Source organism: Papio anubis, chromosome 11, assembly GCF_008728515.1.
Source record: "Papio anubis isolate 15944 chromosome 11, Panubis1.0, whole genome shotgun sequence".
NCBI classification, from domain to species: Eukaryota; Metazoa; Chordata; class Mammalia; order Primates; family Cercopithecidae; genus Papio; species Papio anubis.
In genome coordinates this window covers 119,674,700-119,695,801 of record NC_044986.1, presented here as the reverse complement: position 1 = coordinate 119,695,801, position 21,102 = coordinate 119,674,700, and the positions used below count along the sequence as shown (strand labels likewise).

General features: G+C 45.2%; 1 protein-coding gene across 8 annotated transcripts in view; it reads right to left on the bottom strand.

Moving 5' to 3' along the window:
• Positions 1-21,102, bottom strand: part of PRKCQ (protein kinase C theta) — a 143,829-nt gene that overhangs the window by 43,630 nt on the left and 79,097 nt on the right. For all 8 annotated transcript variants that reach the window (XM_031652528.1, XM_003903365.4, XM_009213929.4 and 5 more), the window contains 5 exons: positions 15,631-15,760; positions 8,333-8,442; positions 7,443-7,560; positions 5,738-5,898; positions 945-1,118 (listed from right to left, as the gene is read on the bottom strand). In XM_031652528.1, the coding sequence (XP_031508388.1) occupies positions 945-1,118; positions 5,738-5,898; positions 7,443-7,560; positions 8,333-8,442; positions 15,631-15,760 (693 nt within the window). The remainder of the gene's footprint in view (positions 1-944; positions 1,119-5,737; positions 5,899-7,442; positions 7,561-8,332; positions 8,443-15,630; positions 15,761-21,102) is intronic.

Genomic DNA, 21,102 nt, shown 5'->3' with positions numbered 1-21,102 from the left:
TAGGAAAGAAAAGGATTTTTTTTTTTTTTTTTTTTTTTTTTAAGGAAAAAGGAGACCAGGATGCAAGTCCTCCCAGAACGGCACAGCCTTCTGGCAAATTCAGCCTAAGGAAAGGGTCCCAATGCGGAGTGGGAATGCAGACGCATCCAACCTCCATCTCCCGGCTCTGGGGCTTGCTCACTGATGAGCCCACTCTAAGGCTGCTTTTTCTGCCAGCCTTGAAGAGAAAAATAATACTGTACCTACGTTTTGATCTATTTTCCAACTTTTATCTCTTCAAATACATGCAGGGCAGATGCACAAACAGTTGTCACATTTTCCCCCAAAGTCACAGACTGCTGAGAAGCCCGGTTGCTATGCTAAATGAAACCAAATTCTAAAAAACAGGAAAACAGACAAACAAATCTAGAAGTAAAGGTCTTTCCCGGCCGGGCGCGGTGGCTCACGCCTGTAATCCCAGCACTTTGGGAGGCCGAGACAGGCGGATGATGAGGTCAGGAGATCGAGACCATCCTGGTTAACAGGGTGAAACCCCGTCTCTACTAAAAAATACAAAAAAAAAAATTAGCCGGGCGTGGTGGCGGGCGCCTGTAGTCCCAGCTACTCGGGAGGCTGAGGCAGGAGAATGGCGTGAACCTGGGAGGTGGAGCTTGCAGTGAGCCGAGATCGCGCCACTGCACTCCAGCCTGGGCCACAGAGCGAGACTCCGCCTCAAAAAAAAAAAAAAAAAAAAAGATCTTCCCAATCGACGACATTAAAACATTCTAAGTAAAACTTCCAAGGTGTGTAGAAGGGATTAAACTTGTTTGGATGGATGGCAGGTACACCGAAATGTAAGGTAAATATGGAGGCAACGACCTGCCTCTCCTAACGAGGGCGCCATAGGAGGTACCACGCTGAGACACGTTAGAGCGGAAGTAGGGTTGTCGGAGCAGAAGCCGTACCTTGGTCTGGAACGTACAAAACATGTGCGTCAGAAACGGATGCTCCCAGGCCAAGGAAAGAACTCTCTTCTCTACCATTGTGCACTCAACATCATCGTCCATCAAGACCACATCTTTCTTTAAGGCCTTTATGGCGAAAAATTGATTGGTTTTCTTGAATTCTGCCAGGAAGACCTGGAAGGAAAGGGAAGAAATAATTTTATTTTAGAATGTGGATTCTCACTTCTTAAAAAAGAGACAGAGTCCAGAGAGACATCTGTGTTGGGTGGGAAAACAGGTTCCTTCTCCAACCCCCACCCATCCTGCATAGGCCATTCCTGAGACAAAATGGAGCACTTCACTGGTTTCGGACATGACATCACTGTTTCATACTATCTTGGTACTCTTTCCAAGGGTTTCACAAAATTATTAAGCAATCGAATGGGTTTTTAAAAGTGTGCCCTGCCTGCTCAGGGGCCTGAGTGAGGGTATAATAAAAATTCAGAGAGATAGAGTGCACAGTGAAGAAAGAAGAGTTGAATGTGGAGAGGAGAAATTGTATTTGAAACATCACTGCAAGTGCACATAAATCCTAGCTTTATATTTTACCCAGTTTTTCCAGGCCACAAGAAGAATGGAGGGATATAGTTCTCCTTGTGTACTTAAAAAAACAAAAACAAAAACAAAAACAAAACAGCAGCCAGGCACGGTGACTCACGCCTGTAATCCCAGCATTTTGGGAGGCCGAGGCAGGTGGATCACCTGAAGTCAGGAGTTCGAGACCAGCCTGGCCAACATGGCAAAACCCCGTTTTGACTAAAAAAAAAAAAAAAAAAAATTACAAAAATTAGCCGGGCATGATGGTGGGCGCCTGTAGTCCCAGCTACTTGGGAGGCTGAGGTGGGAAAATCGCTTGAACCTGGGAGGTGGAAGTTGTGGTGAGCCGAGATCACGCCACTGCACTCCAGCCTGGGTGACAGAGTGAGACTCTGTCTCAAAAGAAAAAAAATAAATAGTCACCATTTTCTCTGACAACACAGCAATGAATTATTCATAGCAGCATGTATGGCACATAGTAGGTCCTAAAATGTGACTAACACTGGGTTCAAAGAATAACTTTCTCAGATTCTTGGAGCTACTAGGGAAAGATTTAACTCCGAAGTTGACTTTCCCACTTGACTTCGTGGCTCTCATATCAAAGGACACCAAAATGGGAATGAAACATTTTAGCACCTTCTATGTGTCACACACTCTGCTACCTACTTTACACTTGCGACCTAATTGTATTATCTAATTTAATTCTTAGCTCATCACGCTCTGCCAGACAGAAGTTAACAACACCAACAACAAACACTGAGTTCAAAGAATAACTTTCTCAGATTCTTGAAGCTACTAGGGAAGATTTAACTCCAAAATTTACTTTTCCCACTTGATTTCATGGCTCTTATATCAAAGGACACCAGATGGCATATGATGGAGGGTTTCAACAATTTTAGGTTTTGCAAATGATGCAGCAACACACTGTTGTCAATGGTAAGGGCATGGCATTTGGAGACAGAAATTTCTAGCTCTAGTTTTATTTCACAGACATTTACTAACTGTGGAAATATGGGCAGACGAATTAGCCCCTCTGGGCTTCAGTTTCCAATTACTGCATTCTCTAACTTAAACAGGACTGTTGTGAAAGTCAGGTAAGATGAGACCTGGGAAAGCAGACTCTAAAATGATCTCTGAATCACAGTTGTTAAAATTCAGTCATTTGTCATTTGTTTCTTTCCTTGACTTTTGGGAAAGACCGAAGTCGATGATGCTACAACAGCCCTGAACACGCGAGAGTCTAGGTTTAAAACGCGATGGTGCAGGTTCGTGGCTTGGTGGTAGCTGACTTGATAGAAGGGATGAAACTTAGATGGGAATTCAGGCAAATGAATGATGCTCACATCCCCAGAGAACACACAATCTGTTTTCGTAGGCTTAAAAGTTGTGTGAGGAGAACAAGGGTATAAAGGTCTTGGTGAGGAAACATACTTTCCATATAAAGGCAGAAGAGAGAGAAAAGACAAGTTTTGGAGTATTCTCAGTGTTGTGAGAAAGAGAAACATGGCCATCCTATCTTGCTTTGATACCTCCCCCTCCTCTCCTCTCCATGTGTAGGGACTCAGGGTCCTGATGAAAAGAAGTAGATGACTTTGGACATGGAGTGGGGGAATCCTGGGGCTCCCAGCTGCGCCTTGGGATACTAAGGCTTGTAGGTTTAACTTAACATCTTTCTTATTAACCTTATTCAAATGTAGAAATCCACATGGGAACAAAGAAAGATAAACATTTCATTAACAATTAAAAGTACTCTTTTAGTAATTGCTTCTTTCAGTAAAACATCCTAAAACCAGCCATAAACTAAGAAGTCGAAAAGACAATTTCCATCTATGTAATGTACTTTCAATTTTTGGTAACAGGTTATAATTGCACATTAATTGCTGCTAAATTATAATGAAGACTGGCTGTAAAATTGTCTCTTATGCTCAGATTAGCACCAAATGAGCCTGCTGTGGTTCATATTACTGTGGAAATGAACAAAAAGAATTCATGAACATCAGCTACCATGTGCTGGACAGAGTAGATTTTGCTGAAAGGCAAGGCATCGGTGTTGAAACGCAAACCCCAAATGGAGCACAATATCATTCAGCTATGGCGACTGCTCAGCTGCATTTTAGTTTGTTTAATATTAAGTAAACTGGGTAAGACATCCTGCCAAAGTCTGGTGAGCAGGGGTAGTGTATACTGCTGCCTTTGGCTGCACAGATTCATGGAATAGTCATCTCTGATTAAAATTCTCCTAGGAGTCCCATCCAAGAAGGTAAAACAAATAGGAGCCCCATTAATACATGAGGTATCCTTAATATCAAAATTATCTAAAAGCCTGTATTCCATATCATCGCTCCTTAAATCACTTGACTGCTTGAAAATTTTCTGCGGTCAGTCACCAATAGTTGGTTTGGTTATAATTTCTTAAATGATTTCTTCTTCCTTCTTCTCACCTCCCCCTTCTTTTTTTTTTTTTTTTTTTTGCTTGTCCTCCTTTTGCTCTTTCCTTCCTCTCCGTGTCATCTATAAGTGATGGAGACAACTCCCCACCTGCGTGTATGGCAGGAGGAATTTAGAGGAGAGACTTTCTCTACAATTTTATTTTCCAGGACTCTCAAGCTACAGTTTTCTTATGGGCTGAATTGTGTCTATGCTGAAGTCCCAATCCCCAGTACCTCGGAATGTGACTGTGTTTGGAGACAGGACCTTCAAAAAGGTAATTAAGGTTAAATGAGGTTATTGCAGCAGGTCCTAATCCAATATGACTGGTGTTTTCATAAGAAGAGAGCATTTAAGCAGAGTGTGGTGGCACAACTGTAATCCCAGCTACTAGGGAGGCTGAGACAGGAGGATCACTTGAATTCAGGAGGTCAAGACCAGCCTGGGCAACATAGTGAGACCCCATCTCAAAAAAGGAGAACACTTAAATGCAGACATGCACAACGGGAAGATAATACTGAAGGCACAGAGAGAGGGCTGCCATTACAAAGCAAGGAGAGGGGCCTGGGAAGAAATAACCCAGGCAACACCTTGATGGTGAACTGCCATCCTCCAGACCTGTGAGAACATAAATTTCTGTTGTTTAAAACAGCCAGTATGTGATATTTTGTTATAGCAGCCTGTATTAGTCTGTTATCATGCTGCTAATAAAGACATGCCCAAGAATGGATAATTTATAAAGGAAAGAGGTTTAATGGACTCGGTTCCACATGGCTGGGGAGGCCTCACAATCATGGTGGAAGACAAAGGAAGAGCAAAGGGACGTCTTACATGGTGGCAGGCAAGAGGGCATGTGCAGGGGAACTCCCCTTTATAAAATCATCAGATCTCTGCCAGGCGTGGTGGCTAACACCTGTAATCCCAGCACTCTGGGAGGCCAAGGCGGGCGAATCATGAGGGTCAGGAGATCAAGAAGACCATCCTGGCTAACATGGTGAAACCCCGTCTGTACTAAAAATACAAAAAATTAGCCAGGCGTGATGGCGGGTGCCTGTAGTCCCAGCTACTCAGGAGGCTGAGGCAGGAGAATGGCGTGAACCTGGAAGGCAGAGCTTGCAGTGAGCCGAGATCATGCCACTGCACTCCAGCCTGAGCGACAGAGAAAGACTCTGAAAAAAAAAAAAAAGATAATCAGATCTCATGAGACTTACTGACTATCGTGGGAACAGCATGGGAAAACCCATCCCCACGATTCAGTCAGCTTCCGTGGGTCCCTCCCATGACACCTAGGGATTATTACAATTCAAGGTGAGATTTGGGTGGGGACAGAGAGCCGAGCCCTATCACACCCCAAGGAAACTTATCCAAGCCTGATGACATTTAATAGAGAGAGAAAAAAAAATCACATACAAACTAAAACAACACTCCAGGCTTGAGAATGAAGCAAAAGAAGAAAAAACAAAATGAAACAAACGCAAACACCGTGTGAAACAGGAAGTGGCTGAGGCACCTTCCTATGTCTTTGGTGCCCAAAGACATCAAACTCAGAGGCATGTGAAATGTACACTCTCCAGGCAAAGTAGCTTTGGAGACACAGGTTTCCAGAAAGCTGAGGCTCCTGTGGGCCTAGAGTCCTCGGGGTCCCTATTTATTCAGAGCCCCCTCAGGAAAGCTGTCTCTGACACTCACATGCAGTCCTGGTGGCCCCACGAGTTTAGTTTCTTTGACCAGGAACTTGGCTCATCAGTTCCTAGAGCTGGGCCACAGCGTTGTCCTGTGCAGTAGCTTACCTTGCCAAAACTGCCTTTCCCCAACATTTTGTGCAAGATAAAATCCTCGATTTTTAGTTTCATCTGCAGAGATGGTCTTTCTTTGTTCAGTTCAGGTTCTGGAAGATGGCACATTTTATCCACCTCATCCAACGGAGACTCCCAGGAGATGCCCTGAGGCTCTGAAAATGGCAAGCTGGTGGTTAAAAATGAACATGGAGTAATGGAGGCCATTCTAGTTACTTAGAGCACGTGCTTTCTCTTCTACTTCCCATGCTGAGGCTCCATCATAGTAATTGGGAGTGTTTAGAGGGTTTCCTGCAGTTCAGGCAGCTTTAATACCTCTCCATCTGTCTGTGCGGGCAGCGCCCCCTGTCTGTGAGCCTGGCATTTGGAATTTGGAGTGTGGACTAAGTCTCTTTCTTCAAGACTGGAAATAGTTCAACTTAAGAAACACATTCCAACATGCAACATACACAAGCTCCGTTAATAATGTCAAATCAAGGGCATCTAGAGATTTTCACCAAATTTTAGGAAAAAATGATTTTCAATTGTTTGCATGGCTCACAAGCACGGTGGCATCAATTTCTACAATTTACAACGTGAGAGAGAGGAAATGAAATCTAGCAGATTTTTAAAGATCTGAACTGCATCATTCATCACAGAATTTAAGTCAAGATGCTGCCTATGTTGGCTGGGTGCGGTGGCTCATGCCTGTAATCTGACAACTTTGGGAGGCCAAGGTGGGTGGATTGCTTGAGCTCAGGCGTTCAAGGCCAGCCTGGGTGACATGGTGAAACCCCATCTCTACATCTCTACTAAAATACAAAAAATTAACTGGGTGTGGTTGCGTGAGCCTGTACTCCCCCAGGTACTTGGGAAGCTGAGGCAGGAGAATCCCTTGAACCCAGGGGGCGGAGGTTGCAGTAAGCTGAGATTGTGCCACTGCACTCCAGCCTGGGCCACAGAGCAAGACTCTGTCTTCAAAAAAGAAAAAAAAAAAAAAAGAAAAAGATGCTGCCTATGTTGATCATTGCTAAGACACGGTCTCCTTGACTGCCCGGCAACCCCTCCTAAATGTAACCCAAACCTTTCTTTTACATTTTTAAGTTGATTTTAAGTCAGAGAAAACATGAGAACTTTTTAGGAATTTTCCCCTGCCTACAATAGTCTTTATATTTTCAAATCCCTAGGTTTATCTTTCATACTCTTTCAAGGACAATAAGTATTTTAGAATGTATGCTGAAACGACTCAGGTCTCAGAAACACGGGGTCATATCCATTCATGAACTACTTTCAAACAGTAGGCTGGAAAAACTGCCATAAGGTCATGAAAGTGGCTTTGAGTCCTTCTCTTCCTACCCTTAAATTTAAGTCTCAAAGGTACAGAGTAAGAATGTCTTCTGCGACCTTCCCACCACCAAGTTTTAAGACAGATTTATTTCTGTAAAACCATATCACACGGACAGAATGTAACATGCTGAAACTCTAAGAAAACATTTGAGGTTGTTCCCTCCAGACCTATCCCATTTTCTAACCCCCACCTCCTGCCTTTTACAAAGGTAAAAGGTTTTGGTTTCTTTTCTAAGGAGTGGGAGCCTCTTATTGGTAGCTGGAGGTGGATCACCTATCAGACCAAGTAAGCTGATAACTTAAATCCAAGGGCATCAGTTTAGGGTTGAAATTAATGACTGACATTGATTAGACTGCTGACCAGGACAGTTACCTCGTTTTCCTGGTGTTGGTAAACATGGCGGCCTTGCTTCATTTTTGGTGGGGCATGGGAGACCAATTTCAACCGGACCTTCTCTGAAGATCTGTTCAGTATCTCTCAAGCAGCGAGCCTAGATGACACACGGAGAGTCAGACCACCCACCATTGAGGGAACAGCTCAGCCTGCTAACCATGGGGACAAAAGCCATTTAAAATTCCTAAATGCATAGGGTCACCGAAGCTCTTCTTTTCCTCAACATTCTTTTAGAACTCCATATTCTGGGAGAGTCTATCTACTATATTTTACGCATTAGCAGAACATGTTTTCCTCCTTCACACTTTCCTGAGGCTGACAGGATTCTCTCATGCTGTCTATGTCATTCCATCACAAATAAAGACAGGTGGTCAATGGATGGGAAAACAGCTGATACAGGCAATGTCAAGTCTTAAAGAGGGGGTTTCCTTGGATCTGGGAATTCGGCTAATGCCAAGGCAGTAAACAGCAGGGCAAAAGTTGCCCTGGACTTGGTGTTCTGTGAGGACTCTGGGGATGATGCTAGCACATAAGTGTTTTCCCCCAGGCTATTCTATAACCCGAATATATTCACATAAAGCTGTCAATGAATCTTCAGTAAGTTTAATGAATTTATTTGTTTCTGCATTGCTCATGCCATGAAGAATTTAAGATTTTATAAAGCTCGGCATAATACAAATGCATCAGATCACTATCTCAAATGGGGGGGCGGTGTGGGCACGGAGATGAAAGCCAGGGGCAAGGCCGGTGCTCAGAAACACATCCCAGCATTTCCCGTAGGGCTGCCACAGGTGAAGGAGCAGAAGGGCATGGACATCCTTGCTGAGTGGCCATGGCGGGAACGTGTCCATGGCACATGCTCCTCCTACCTGTTGAGTGCTCTCAATCATGGCCAGCGCTTCAGCCATTAGCTTCTGGTTTATGCCACAAAGGTTGGCCACCTTCGTCTGGCATCTGTGATGTACATTCATGCCACATGCTGGAAGGAAGAAGGCAGTTGGTGAGCAAGAGTGGAGGAACCCCCTGGTGCTCAGCAGCTCTCTCTGGAGGTAAGACAGAGCCTTGTGGATAAGGAGGGAAGCCTACGGTGCCACGGCTGGGAGGAAGTTGGCCCTGGCTCTCCCTGGTAGTGATCCACGTGCTGGAGGGGAAGTGAGGTAGGAGGTGGGACTCAACTCTGGAGGTGGGGTTCAGATGCCAGACTAAACTGAAGACTAGCTAAAACAGGGACAGGGCAGAAGCAGCTTTCCGGAAGATGCCCACCTGCGTGCCATGTCAGTTTACCATTGCCATGGCAATACCCAGACGTTACCACCCTTTTTCCAGGAACTTAATTTGCACGTAGTTAAAAGTGGGTATAAACAGGACTGCAGCACTGCCCTGAGCTGCTACTCTCTGCCTCTGGGGTAGCCCTGCTCTGCAGGAGCAGTCATGGAGCTGTCACAACAACAGAACTGTAACACCGTTGACCAATGAAGCTGTTTTCTTCTCCTAACAGCTGGTCCTTGAATTCTTCCTGGGCAAAGTAACGAACTCTCCTGGGCTAAGCCCCACTTTGGGGCTCACCTGCCCTGCATCAGAAGAATGTTTCTACCCACTCCAATCTGGATCCAAAACATCCCCTTTCCTACCTGGGCTGTGAGGAGCTTCCCCTGGCCTTTAGGTTGAAGCCCAGGAGGCAGCCTCAGCCTGCAGATGTTTTATTTATTTAATTCACAAAATTCTTTTGAGGCTACAAAAGTGAAATCTTTTCTTTGGAACAAAGAATAACAAAAGAGGGTGGGAATGGTTAGGTCTTGAGATTCTTTTACTCTTTGTCTTTCTCTCTTGGGATATGATAGGGCAGTTTTATAAGTAAGCTAAGGCCCGAGGCAGCTGCACCTGTGTGACTGCCCGGAGAATGGCAATAGGACTTGATGGAGCAAAAGCACCTCTTTCCACCTCCCCCTCTTTCCCCCTGTGCCCACTTCTGCCACCCACTGCCCAGCATCCTCCTTCTGATAATCTCCTTAGGATATAATTTTCCTAAGGCCCATGATCACCTCTACTTTCATTAACAGATCCCCTTCTAAGAGCTGTTCAGAAAACAGCACACCACACTCCTCACAGCCAGGGCAACAGCCCAGGCGGAGGAAGGACAATGGTGACTGTTTTACAGAGACAGGCACTGTGGTTTAAGGATGTCAGAAGCTACCTAGACCTATTTGTTTGTTAGCTTTTGTTTTTGAAACAGAGTCTTGCTCTGTCTCCCAGGCTGGAGTACAGTGGTGCGATCTCAGGTCACTGCAACCTCCACCTCCCAGGTTCAAGCAATTCTGCCTCAGTCTCCCTAGTAGCTGGGATTATAGGCGCCTGCCACATGCTGGGCTAAGTTTTGTATTTTTAGTAGAAATGGGGTTTTGCCATGTTGGCCAGGCTGGTTTCAAACTCCTGACTTCAGGTGGCCTGCCTGCCTCGGCCTCCCAAAGTGCTGGGATAACAGGCATGAGCCACCATGCCCGGCCAACTACCTAGACCTATTTAAAAGAAAACCAACAGGGCTGGGTGCGGTGGCTCACGCCTGTAATCCCAGCACTTTGGGAGGCCAAGGTGGGCAGATCACGAGGTCAGATCGAGACTATCCTGGCTAACATGGTGAAACCCCGTCTCTACTAAAACTACAAAAAATTAGCCGGGCATGGTGGCAGGCGCCTGTAGTCCCAGCTACTCGGGAGGCTGAGGCAGGAGAATGGCGTGAGCTCAGGAGCTGAGATCGCGCTACTGCACTCCAGCAGTGAGACTCCGTCTCAAAAAAAAGAAAGAAAACCAACTAAGGAGTTTCTCCAGAATAATTACTGCGTTTTCTAATTGTGGCAGCAAGTTTGTTGAAATATTATTTTGGGTTTCTTTTCTTCCCTATATGGTTTTCCTTCCCTGGTCCCTCTTGTCCCCCAGCCCCTTGCCAGGCCATCTCTTGCAGGAAGCCAGACAAGGTTATTTTTTAAGAATTTGAGTGGGTGGGAACCGAAGGCCACTTGTCCCTGAGGACAAGGGCATGTGTCTGAGAGCAGGGAGGGGAGACAGCACAGGAGGTTGTGCCCCTCACCTCTCCTGGACTTTGGAAGAGAGGAGCAAGATTTTGTGGATGCAGAAGTAAAGGGGCAATGCTGAACAGGTTGGTGGAGGTGCTGTGTGTATGTGGGAAGGGATGGACTAGGAGGCTAGCAACACCAGGAGAGGTCACGGCAGAACATACTTAGCGAGACTGGACCAGGCATGGGGGCCTCAGCTTTGAAAAAAAAAATCACGAAACTAAACATGGTGTAAAAACAGAAAGCCACAGGCTTCACCAGTGTGGGCTTAGATGAGGATGCCAACAGCAACCGGGTGTTAGAGCACATTCCCCAGTCTCCAGGCCCCTGTACCCATGGCTCCTCAAAACCTCGTGTGATTATGGGAAGGGTAGAGGGCCCTAAGAATTACCAGATGAGAATCTTAACTAAGTGGATCTCAAAGTCATAAAGAAAGCAATATTTCTTGTATGCATGAATTGATAACTTAAATTCACATCTACGACCTAGTTATAGAAGGCAACTCAAATAAAATGAACCAAAGTTTTCTTTCATCTTTATAAGTCACATGAGATGTTAAAGAAAAAGAAAGAGGAGGGGGAAATACTTGAGCACCTGTCAGGTGGGTGGAGAATGGGGTGCTGGTGGTAGATTGCACAGCATGGACACTGTGTGACCTTGGGCAAGTCATGCATGCTCTGGAGGCTCCTGATTAAGGATCCCCAGCACTGAACTCATGATCTATACAGGATTCTAGCTCAGGGATCCTAAGATTCAGGGTGAGTGTTCTGATTCATGAATCCTGAGAACACTAGCATAAAAACTAACTTGCACTGCCAGTGACCAAGAGATCCCTCTTGGACTGGAGAGTGTGTGCGCATGTGATTGTGTAAAGACAATTATTGGTTTAGAAATTCAAATTTTGCTTAGGAAACACCACCATTAAAGGCCAGACACAGTGGCTCACACCTGTAATCCCAGCATTTTGGGAGGCTGAGGAGGGCAGATCACCTGAGGTCAGGAGTTTGAGACCAGCCTGGCCAACATGGTGAAACCTCATCTCTCCTAAAAATCATAATAAAAAAAATTAGCCAGGCGTGGTGGTGCACATCTGTAATCCCAGCTACTCAGGAGGCTGAGGCAGAAGAATCACTTCAACTCGGGAGGCGGAGGTTGCAGTGAGCTGAGATCGCGCCACTGTACTCCAGTGTGGGAGACAGAGTAAGACTCTGTCTCACCAAAAAAAAAAAAAAAAAAAAAAAAAAAAAGAGAGAGAGAGAAAAAGAAACATCACCATTAAAATAAAGAAAAATCAGATATCAAGATTTCCAAACTCCAGCTGACAGAGTTTGTGAGTAGAGAGTGTTGTAATAGAAGCAGGCACTGGGTGCTGTGAAATCGTGCAGTCTTAATCTTATCTGCTGATTTGCACACGTGTGTGCAGAGAAGCTTAGCACAATAACTGGCATTGAGTAGGTGCTCAACAAATACAACTTCCTTTTCATCTTCATCATTTATTGCACAGATGTAGATACTAAAATATTTAGGTGAAATTTGGGCAACTCTTACCTGTAGTTTTCACTGGCTCACTCTTCTTCAAGTAGCTCAATAATAAAATAAAATAAAGCAGAATTTTCTATGTAAATAACTATTACTTTTTTTTTTTTTGACATGGAGTCTCACTCTGTCCCCCAGGCTAGAGTGCAGTGGCACGATTTTGGCTCACTGCAACCTCCGCCTCCTGGGTTCAAGCGATTCTCCTGCCTCAGCCTCCCAAATAGTTGGGATTATAGGCGCCCACCACCAGGCCCAGCTAATATTTATATTTTTAGTAGAGACAGGGTTTTGCCATGTTAGCCAGGTTGCTCCAACTCCTGACCTCAAGTGATCTGCCCACCTCAGTCTCCCAAAGTGTTGAGATTACAGGTGTGAGCCACCTTGCCCGGTCAACTATTAACCATTACTAGACCTAGAATATAGGCACAGATATAGCCATAAAAATTCACCTGAAGCAAAATCTTTTCTGCATATTTAAAATCTTTGTTGTTGTGCTGTTGTTGAGACAGGGCCTTGCTCTGTTGCCCAGGCTGGAGTGCAGTGGTGCAATCATAGCTCACTGCAGCCTCAGCCTCTTGTGTAGCTGAGACCACAGGCGTGCACCACTACACCCAACTAATTTTTTGATTTTTCGTACAGATGGAGGTCTCACTTTGTTGCCTAGGCTGGTCTCAAACTCCTGGGCTCAAGCCATCCTTCCACATTGGCCTCCCAAAGTGCTGGGATTACAGGTATGTTATCGTGCCCTGCCTAAAATCTTTACTATAGAAAGGATTTTTTTCTTTTTTTAAATGATTGATTGTGCTGCAAATTCCACATTGTCAGCATAACTCGCATAACTCACATTCACCTTATTTAGAAGGTGTTATGTTTTAACTTGGGTAGCCCCAGCTCCATTTTCTTACGCATCACTGTAACACCAAGTGAGGTTGTCAGCTAGGACTGAACATAGGGGGATGGAGTTTCACTTTGCTCCTAACACTGTAGCCACATCTAGGCTTCTCTGTGACTTGCACGGCCGTGAAGAAAGGCCACCACCATCTCCACGACAAGGTCATCAGTCTTTGTTACCAATCTATCAGGCCGTAACTCAATTTCTGGGGGGGCAAAGAGTCCCTCTGGATGACTGTTTTCATAGGAATTATCGTGGGGAGAGAGGGAAGGCAGGGTAAAAGGCTAAAGAAGGCCCTACTTAAGAAGACGGCTTGTAAGGAGGCAGGATGCAAGGGAGGCAGAGAGGGAGGGAAGAGAGCCGGAGAAGAGGGCGAGAAGAGTCCAGAGAGGAGGACGCGGGCGTGTGGGGAGAGCAGCGCATGTGGGGAGAGCACAGCGGAGGGTCAGGGACCCGGGGGGTGTCAGAAGCAAGAATGGAAAACAAGCCAGGGCACGGGAGGGAGAGGAGAGGGGACAAAAGGGGGAGGGGAGCACTTGAAATGAAGATGGTAGGAGAGAGCGGGGAACAGAATGGAACGGAAAGAAAAGAATATTCGAGGAAGGAAATGAAACGAAGCAGGCACGAGAGCCCTGCAATCACGCCCAGGAACCCCGGGGAGTTCTAAGCTGTGCCGTGGCGCTGCTGGGACCAGCTCTTCTTGTAAGTGGGTTCTCGGGCTCCCAGGACATAGAACCCGACCTGAGACCATCACAGGAGAACCAAGAGGGGAGAATGTCTTTATTCCTGTTTCTGTGGATACGGTCAGGATGCCGGGACAGTAGGTGTTGCCTCTGAAGTCTTAATGAACTCTTAATACCCTGCCTATCCAGGTCTTCTTGAACAGGGTGTAGAGAAAAGCGTGTCAGTGTCCTTTGGGGTCAGGAAGGGATTCTTGAGGCCAAAGTTGGCTTCCTGCGATGTCTGCTTTAGGTAATGAGTTGAAAACCTAACCCCTCCTGCCTCCACTGAGAGGTCGCTCTGGGTTCCACCAGACGTGTGAACACGATTGGGATGAAGAAGGGGAGAATGCGGAAGCTGCTGTGCCTCCTTCCATCACGTACCTCATCACTCAAAAGAGAGGACGTACATTAGTCAGTAGCACTGATCAAAATACGGCTGCCAAGAAAAAATAAAGTAGCTTGTATATTTAATACTTCATCATAAGAAAAGGTCTGTGCTCACCAGGCATGGTGACTCACTCCTATAATTCCAGCACTTTTGGAGGCTGAGGAGGCAAGATTGCTTGAACCCAGGAGTTTGAGACCAGCCTGGGCAACATAGTGAGACCCTATCTCTAAAAAAAAAAAAAAAAAAAAAAAAAAAGGCATGGTAGCATATGCCTGTGGTCCCAGCTACTTGAGAGGCTGAGGTGGGAGGATTGCTTAAGCCCAGGAAGTCAAGGCTGCAGTGAGCTGTGATTGAGCCATTGCACTCCAGTCTGGACAACAAAGTAAGACCCTGCCTCAAAAAAAAAAAAAAAAAAAAAAAAAAAGGTAAAAGAAGAAGAAAACAATAAGAAACTGTCTGTATGCAGCAGGTGGCTCTCCTTTTGTGGCTCCATTCTCTGGGCCCTGCCCCTGTCTCTCCTCAACCAGAAAGCAGAGTGCCTTGTCAGTTCTCGTGGTTTTTTTTTTTTTTTTTTTTTTTTTTTTTTTCCCTAGTCCTTAATCCTAGTGTAACAGCATCTCCGCTTCTAAACATTATCGCCTTAGCAACTTGGAGTTGTACAGCAAGAAAGCCTTGCCTTGTATCCTTTTTTGATGGTAGGTCTGAGAAACTCCAACAGTAATGAATGGCCGGTTAGGCTCTGCTGCGATGCCGGCCTTGGAAGAAAGACCAGAGAACAGGCAATGGCGGTTAGAGCTGGGCCGGCCTCTTACTGGGCACTTGGAGTTCAGAGCAATGGTTTAGGGATAGATGCTCAAGCCAATGTTACAGAATTTCTGTGCAGGACCTTGTGTCAGCCAAATGAATGTGCTGGGCTTGCTCTTTGATGAGATGACAGAAAGAATCTCACTAGCTGGTGCAAAGGAGAAGGGTTAGAGTACCACATAGCTAGACCTGTTGGGATTAGGAAGGGCAGCCCAGAACCCACTGAGGAAACTACTATGGATGCTCAAGCTAATGTTACAGAATTTCTGTGCAGGACCTTGCGTCAGCCAAATGAATGTGCTGGGCTTGCTCCTTGATGAGATGACAGAAAGAATCTTACTAGCTGGTGCAAAGGAGAAAGGTTGGAGTACCACACCGCTAGACCTGTTGGGATTAGGAAGGGCAGCCCAGAACCCACTGAGGAAACTACTAGTAGAAAGAGAAGTGAGAGGAGAAACACTGTCTTCATTTCCCCCAGGGCTCTGGTACGACAGAAGGTGATGGAGCTAGGAGCTTTGATCTTGAACCTGAACTCTTGTGCTCTTTTCCGGGATGTGGGGGTGGGGGTGTGGCAGGGTGCAAGGAAAGGAACATAGTGGCTTATTGCCCCAGAAGACCATACTTATGATCATGAGTTGTCTGGGCTGGGTGTGGAAGTCGTCCCCCCTATATCCTCCCTCCAGTTCCCCAGAAAGCCTCGCTCCATCCCCTAGAGGGTCCACGTGGGACCATGCTCACCCCCCGCTGGACTCACCATCACACTTGAGCCCTTGCCGTGCCAGTCCCCACAGCAGGGTCCCACAGTGCTCACAGAAGGTCGGGCTCTTGTAATTGTAGACTTTAAATCTGTGTGGCATGTCAATTTTGAATCTCTCCTTGTGGAACTGAAAGAAAGACAGAAGGTGACATCACGCGTGTGTCCCTGGGGCCCCGACTTTGGATGTTCTTGCAGATACCTTAGCATAACTGACAGAGGTCATAATGAAAACACTGGCATTGTGTGCATTTTAAACCATCATTGTCACTTGTCAAGCCCTGGAGTCATGTCTGAAGACGGCAGGCAGCCCTCAGCAACCGTAGGTGAGGGGGCATGCTTGCCTTCTGCAGGTAGCAAGCACCCTGTAGACAACTGAAATCTGAGGCATCCGCACAGACAGGCTAACAGCTCAGGATGATGGCAGGAGGGTTATTTAAACAAGCGCTAAGGAAACACTGCTTCCATTTAAATAGATGAAGATTCCCTTCCTGTTTTAGTATAAATATTTTCTTTTCTCTTTCAGTCCAGAACTAGTGCTTTTAACCTTTGGAAGATGTGAAAAAGAATGCCTTCTTTAAAGGAAACATTTCTATGGGTTTATCAGTATTACTGCCTCATGTGAGAAGCATTTCACACCTATTATTCGTGAACTGAGGTGGCAAGAGGAGGGGGCAGTTCCTGCCAGGTGCGGTTAACAAATATGTCACATGCATAATCTACTACACAGGTGATATCTCACGTAATCCTCAAAATACCCCATCTGAGGTAGCTGCTATTACTGTTCTCCTTTGACAGAGGAAGAGATGAAGCACAGAGAAGGTAAGAAACTTGCCCAGGACACACAGCTCTAGAGCTGGGATATCTATAAGCTTGGCAGTCAGAATCAGAGTCCAGCCATTCTCTTTTCTGTCTCAAAATAAATGTGAAGACTTAGCGAGATGAGGAGAGGGGAGTGGGAGAAGGATGCTAGTGATCGATATAGTTTTTTTTTTTTGAGATGGAGTCTCATTCAGTCGCCCAGGCTGGAGGGCAGGGGCGCGATCTTGGCTCACTGCAAGCTCCGTCTCCTGGGTTCACACCATTTTCCTGCCTCAGCTTCCCGAGTAGCTGGGACTACAGGAGCCCACCACTATGCCCGGCTAATTTTTTTTGTATTTTTAGTAGAGACGGGGTTTCACTGTGTTAACCAGTATGGTCTCCATCTCCTGACCTCGTGATCCACCTGTGTCAGCCTCCAAAAGTGCTGGGATTACAGGTGTGAGCCACCACACCTGGCCTAGAATTAAAAAAAAAAAATAGTTTTCCAGAGTTTAAATCAAACTTATTGCATGAATAACAACAAAACACTTGGGTTAGTTGGATTCCTGGTAAGAATGTCAATATTCTTGTGTAGGATAAAATGCTTTATTTTCTAAAGGTTTATCATCTCTGCAGAAGTTTCTAACTCCACAGCTCCTTTGGGAAGGTGCACAGCACAGATGCCTTATTCATCAGCACAGCAGTAGATCTAACTTTCCCGCCAGGGGTACTGGTCAGCGTTGGTTCTTTAGAATGACTGTTTAGAATTGATTAAAAATTGCTCAGTACTTACTAGAGCCATTTTCAACCAAGAAAAAATAATTTTCAGGACTCACTTATATTCCACAGTTTAAATACGAACAATTAATAGGTCAAGGTCCAGGCTGGAAGGGGACCATTTCGAATTCTGAACACAGGCCCAAATGGCTCCAGACCCCATGGCTGATGAAGACTCTATGTACACACTTTCCAGTATGAAAACCAATGAGCTACATGGGGCTGGCAAACACTTGAAAGGTGGTGAGTTAGAATTGAGATGCGCTGGACATGTGAAGTAATACACCTGGAGTTTGAAGTCTTTTGTATAAAAAAATTACTTAAAGTATCTGAATTTTCAAATGTCCATTATATGTTGAAATGATAATATCTGAACAGATTGGATGAAACAAAATATATTATTAAAATTAATTTCACCTATTGCTTTTTCTTTTCTTTAATGTGGGCTACTTGAAAATATAAAATTGCACACGTAGCCCTTATTCTGTTTATTTCTATTGGACAATACTGCTCCAGGGGTAGAGGAACAAAAGAATCCCAAAGATGATGTCCCTTTGAGTGAACAAGAACTCAGAATATCCCCGGAGAAGATAATATCACAGACATTTATTTATGTAGCTGACAGTTTCTCAAGACTTTGTGCCAGGGACTTTGTTAGCCATTGAGGTTAACAGTGATTCAGACATTTGTGTTTTTTTTCTAGAAAAGCTGAAGGCATCAAGTAAAGGAAGAAGTCTGGGAAGTGAAAATTTGATTTAAACAAGCAGAAACATGGTCTGAGAGATTGTGATCTTAATTTTAGTACCAGCTCTGCCACTTACAGGTGATCAAACGTGAACGAACTACTCTAACCTCTTTGAGTCTTAGCAGAATCACCGGTTCGCACGAGTTTATCCCCTTCTGGTTCTAAATGTTAGAAGAAATTCTGCTCTGGAAAAATCCAGCCAATTCGCCTTCTCTGAACCTGCCCCTTTGTTGGAGAAAATTACACTCCTGAGAAGGCTGACTCCATCAAGTTCAAATAGACTTTCAGCTCTGCTCCACAGTCTGGCTTTTCACAAGTCACCTTGCTTTCTCTAAGATAATTATCTCACAGATCTTCCTTTTTCCTCGAAGGCACTTGTTGCTTTCTCTTTTCCTTCCTCCAGCCGGCAGACTCCACAGGGGACACAGGCACTCGAAGGGGAGCGCCCTTGTGTGCCCACCACCAAAGCTCCACACCTATCCCCATCAGCAACTGTCTTGCCCTACTCCCCTTCCAGTTAAACTGTGGAAGTGCCAGGGATCCGTCTCCACCAGAGCTCGGGACCTCTTTGCTTCTTGCCAACAGACTTGACTGTCTTGTTTATCTGTCTCTCCAACTTTATCCATCTATCCCTGGCCAGGGGAGCACTTTCCATCCTTGGAGTCTCATTTCCCAGCCACTGTTCTCTGTCCATCATCTTCTTCATGGTCTACCTTCTTCATAATATTAACTCACAGGTTGTTTTCATGTCATCAAGTCACCCTTCATGCAAGCCAATCAGACTAACGCCTCCAAGATGCCCCTGACATTTCTCTGATTCAAGCCTGTGAAGATCTGCATGTGGGCCTCAATTTCCTCAACACCTCAACTGCACAGTACACAAATCTCCTGGTTTCTGTAACTCATACACTCTGGGTGTAGGAGGAGTGCGCTCTGAGCCCAGGTTCTCAATGTCTATCTCTATTCTTTATCTTCTACCTAACATCTCATTTTAGATTCCTTTGTAGTCAGTCCTGAACCTTCTGTATTTCCTCCCTAGGCGATCTCTGCAGCAACTTTAAAATCTACCTATATGATGGTCACTGTCAGATTTATAGGGTTGGGCCCTTGTCCCAGAGGAATTCCAAGCTCATGTGAAATTGTCTATTTGATGCTTCCACTTGGATGTCCACATCTCAGACTCAACGCGTCCAAAGTGGAAAAATTCATCTCTCCTTCCAGTCTTCTTCACTCCGTCATGGCTCTCTTATCTACCACACTGCTCAGCCTCGGGCAGAAGCCAGAACCTGGGGCATCATCCTTATATCCACCTCTTTCATCTAATGTTTTGGCAAATCCAGTCATTTATAACATCAAAATCACCAGAGAACCTGCCCCCTTTGCTCCATCTCTGCTGACGTCTCACTGGTATAAACCACCAATTTCCCCGCCTGGGGGATTCCTTCTATCTTCTCTGGTTTTACTTTCATATCTCAACGCACTATTTCCACTACAGCATCCCAAAGTAGGCTTTCTACTACAAGTTGCACAAAATGCAATCAGTTTTCCAGGCTCCAAAAAAACCCAGCATGACCCAGGCCTTTGTGCATTCCCCAGTGTGGGCTTCCAGTCTCAGCCCTTGCAGCTCTCACTACACTTCAGTTCCTGGAACACACTGGACTCTCCCTCAGCAGGGTCTTCCAGCCTGTAAGGAGCTTCCTTCCTCCTGCTCCTCACGTAACCAGCTCTGTCACTCTTCAGCTCTCAGTTTCAATGTTCCCTCCGCTGGGGAGATTCCCTGACCACGGAGTCTCAGCAGGCCACCTGCTTACTCTCCATCCTTGCACCTTATTTACTATCTTTGTAGCACTTAATGCAAATCGAAGCCATACATAGCTGTTTGTTTATTATCTCTTTCTCCAACTTCGCAGGACCACGTCTGTTTTGTGTTATGCTGTCATTGGAAGAGCACAGTATCTTCCAAGAATCAGATATCCAGTGAGGATTTGTGGAATGAAGAAGGAAAGGGTGGGAGAAGGAAGTCGAAAGATTTCATCATGACTTACAGAGTGGAGTAATAGACATTGGAGACTATAGGTGGCAGGATGGGAGGGAGGGAGGGTTGAAAATTACCTATTGGGTGTAGTATTCACTCTTCGGATGGTGGGTTCGCTAGAAGCCCAGATTTCCCCACTAGGTAACATATGCATAGAAGAAATCTGCACTTGTAGGCCAGGTGTGGTGGCTCATGCCTGTAATCCCAGAACTTTTGGAGGCCGAGACAGGTGAATCACTTGAGGTCAGGAGTTCGAGACCAGCTTGGCCAACATTGTGAAACCCCATCTCTACTAAAAATACAAAAATTAGCCAGGCATGGTGGTGTATGCCTGTAATCCCAGCTACTTGGGAGGCTGAGGCAGGAGAATCTCTTGATCCTGAAAGACGGAGGTTGCAGTGAGCCAAGATCATGCCACTGCACTCCAGCCTGAGTGACAGAGTAAGATTACATCTCAAAAAAAAAAATTGAAAAAAAAAAAAGAAATCTGCACTTGTACCTCCTAAATATATACAAATTTAAAACAATTTAAAATTCATAATGATAGGCTGCCCACATGCTAGCCCAGTTTCCCTCCTCCATTAGGTAAAATATAATTTGTCTTCAGATTATACCTCAAAGTTTATTCTAAAAGAAATATTTGCTCCTCAACATAACATTATGCCTTTGTTATTATCTCTGACCTTGTAAATGCCATGTTGCAGTATCTTATCATCATTTGCCTTTATTTACTCTTTTACTGTCATTTCTAGCTGGGGGTGCCACAAAGATTGTTCTCATATAATTAATCTAACCTGGCCACTTTCTGTGCCATTTTTCTGGAAAAGTAGAGCCATGAAAATTCTTCCTGTATATAATTTGTGTATATATAGCAGGTAGAAGTACAGATTTCCTTTTTTTTCTCTTTTTTTTTTTTTTTTTTGAGATGGAGTCTCACTCTGTTGCTCAGGCTGGAGTGCAGTGGCGTGGTCTTGGTTCACTGCAACCTCCGCCTCCTGAGTTCAAGAGATTCTCCTGCCCTAGCCTTTTGAGTAGCTGGGATTACAGGCTTATGCCACCATGCCTGGCTAATTTCGAATTCACCCTCTGGTTTGGGTAACTCGATAATAATCAT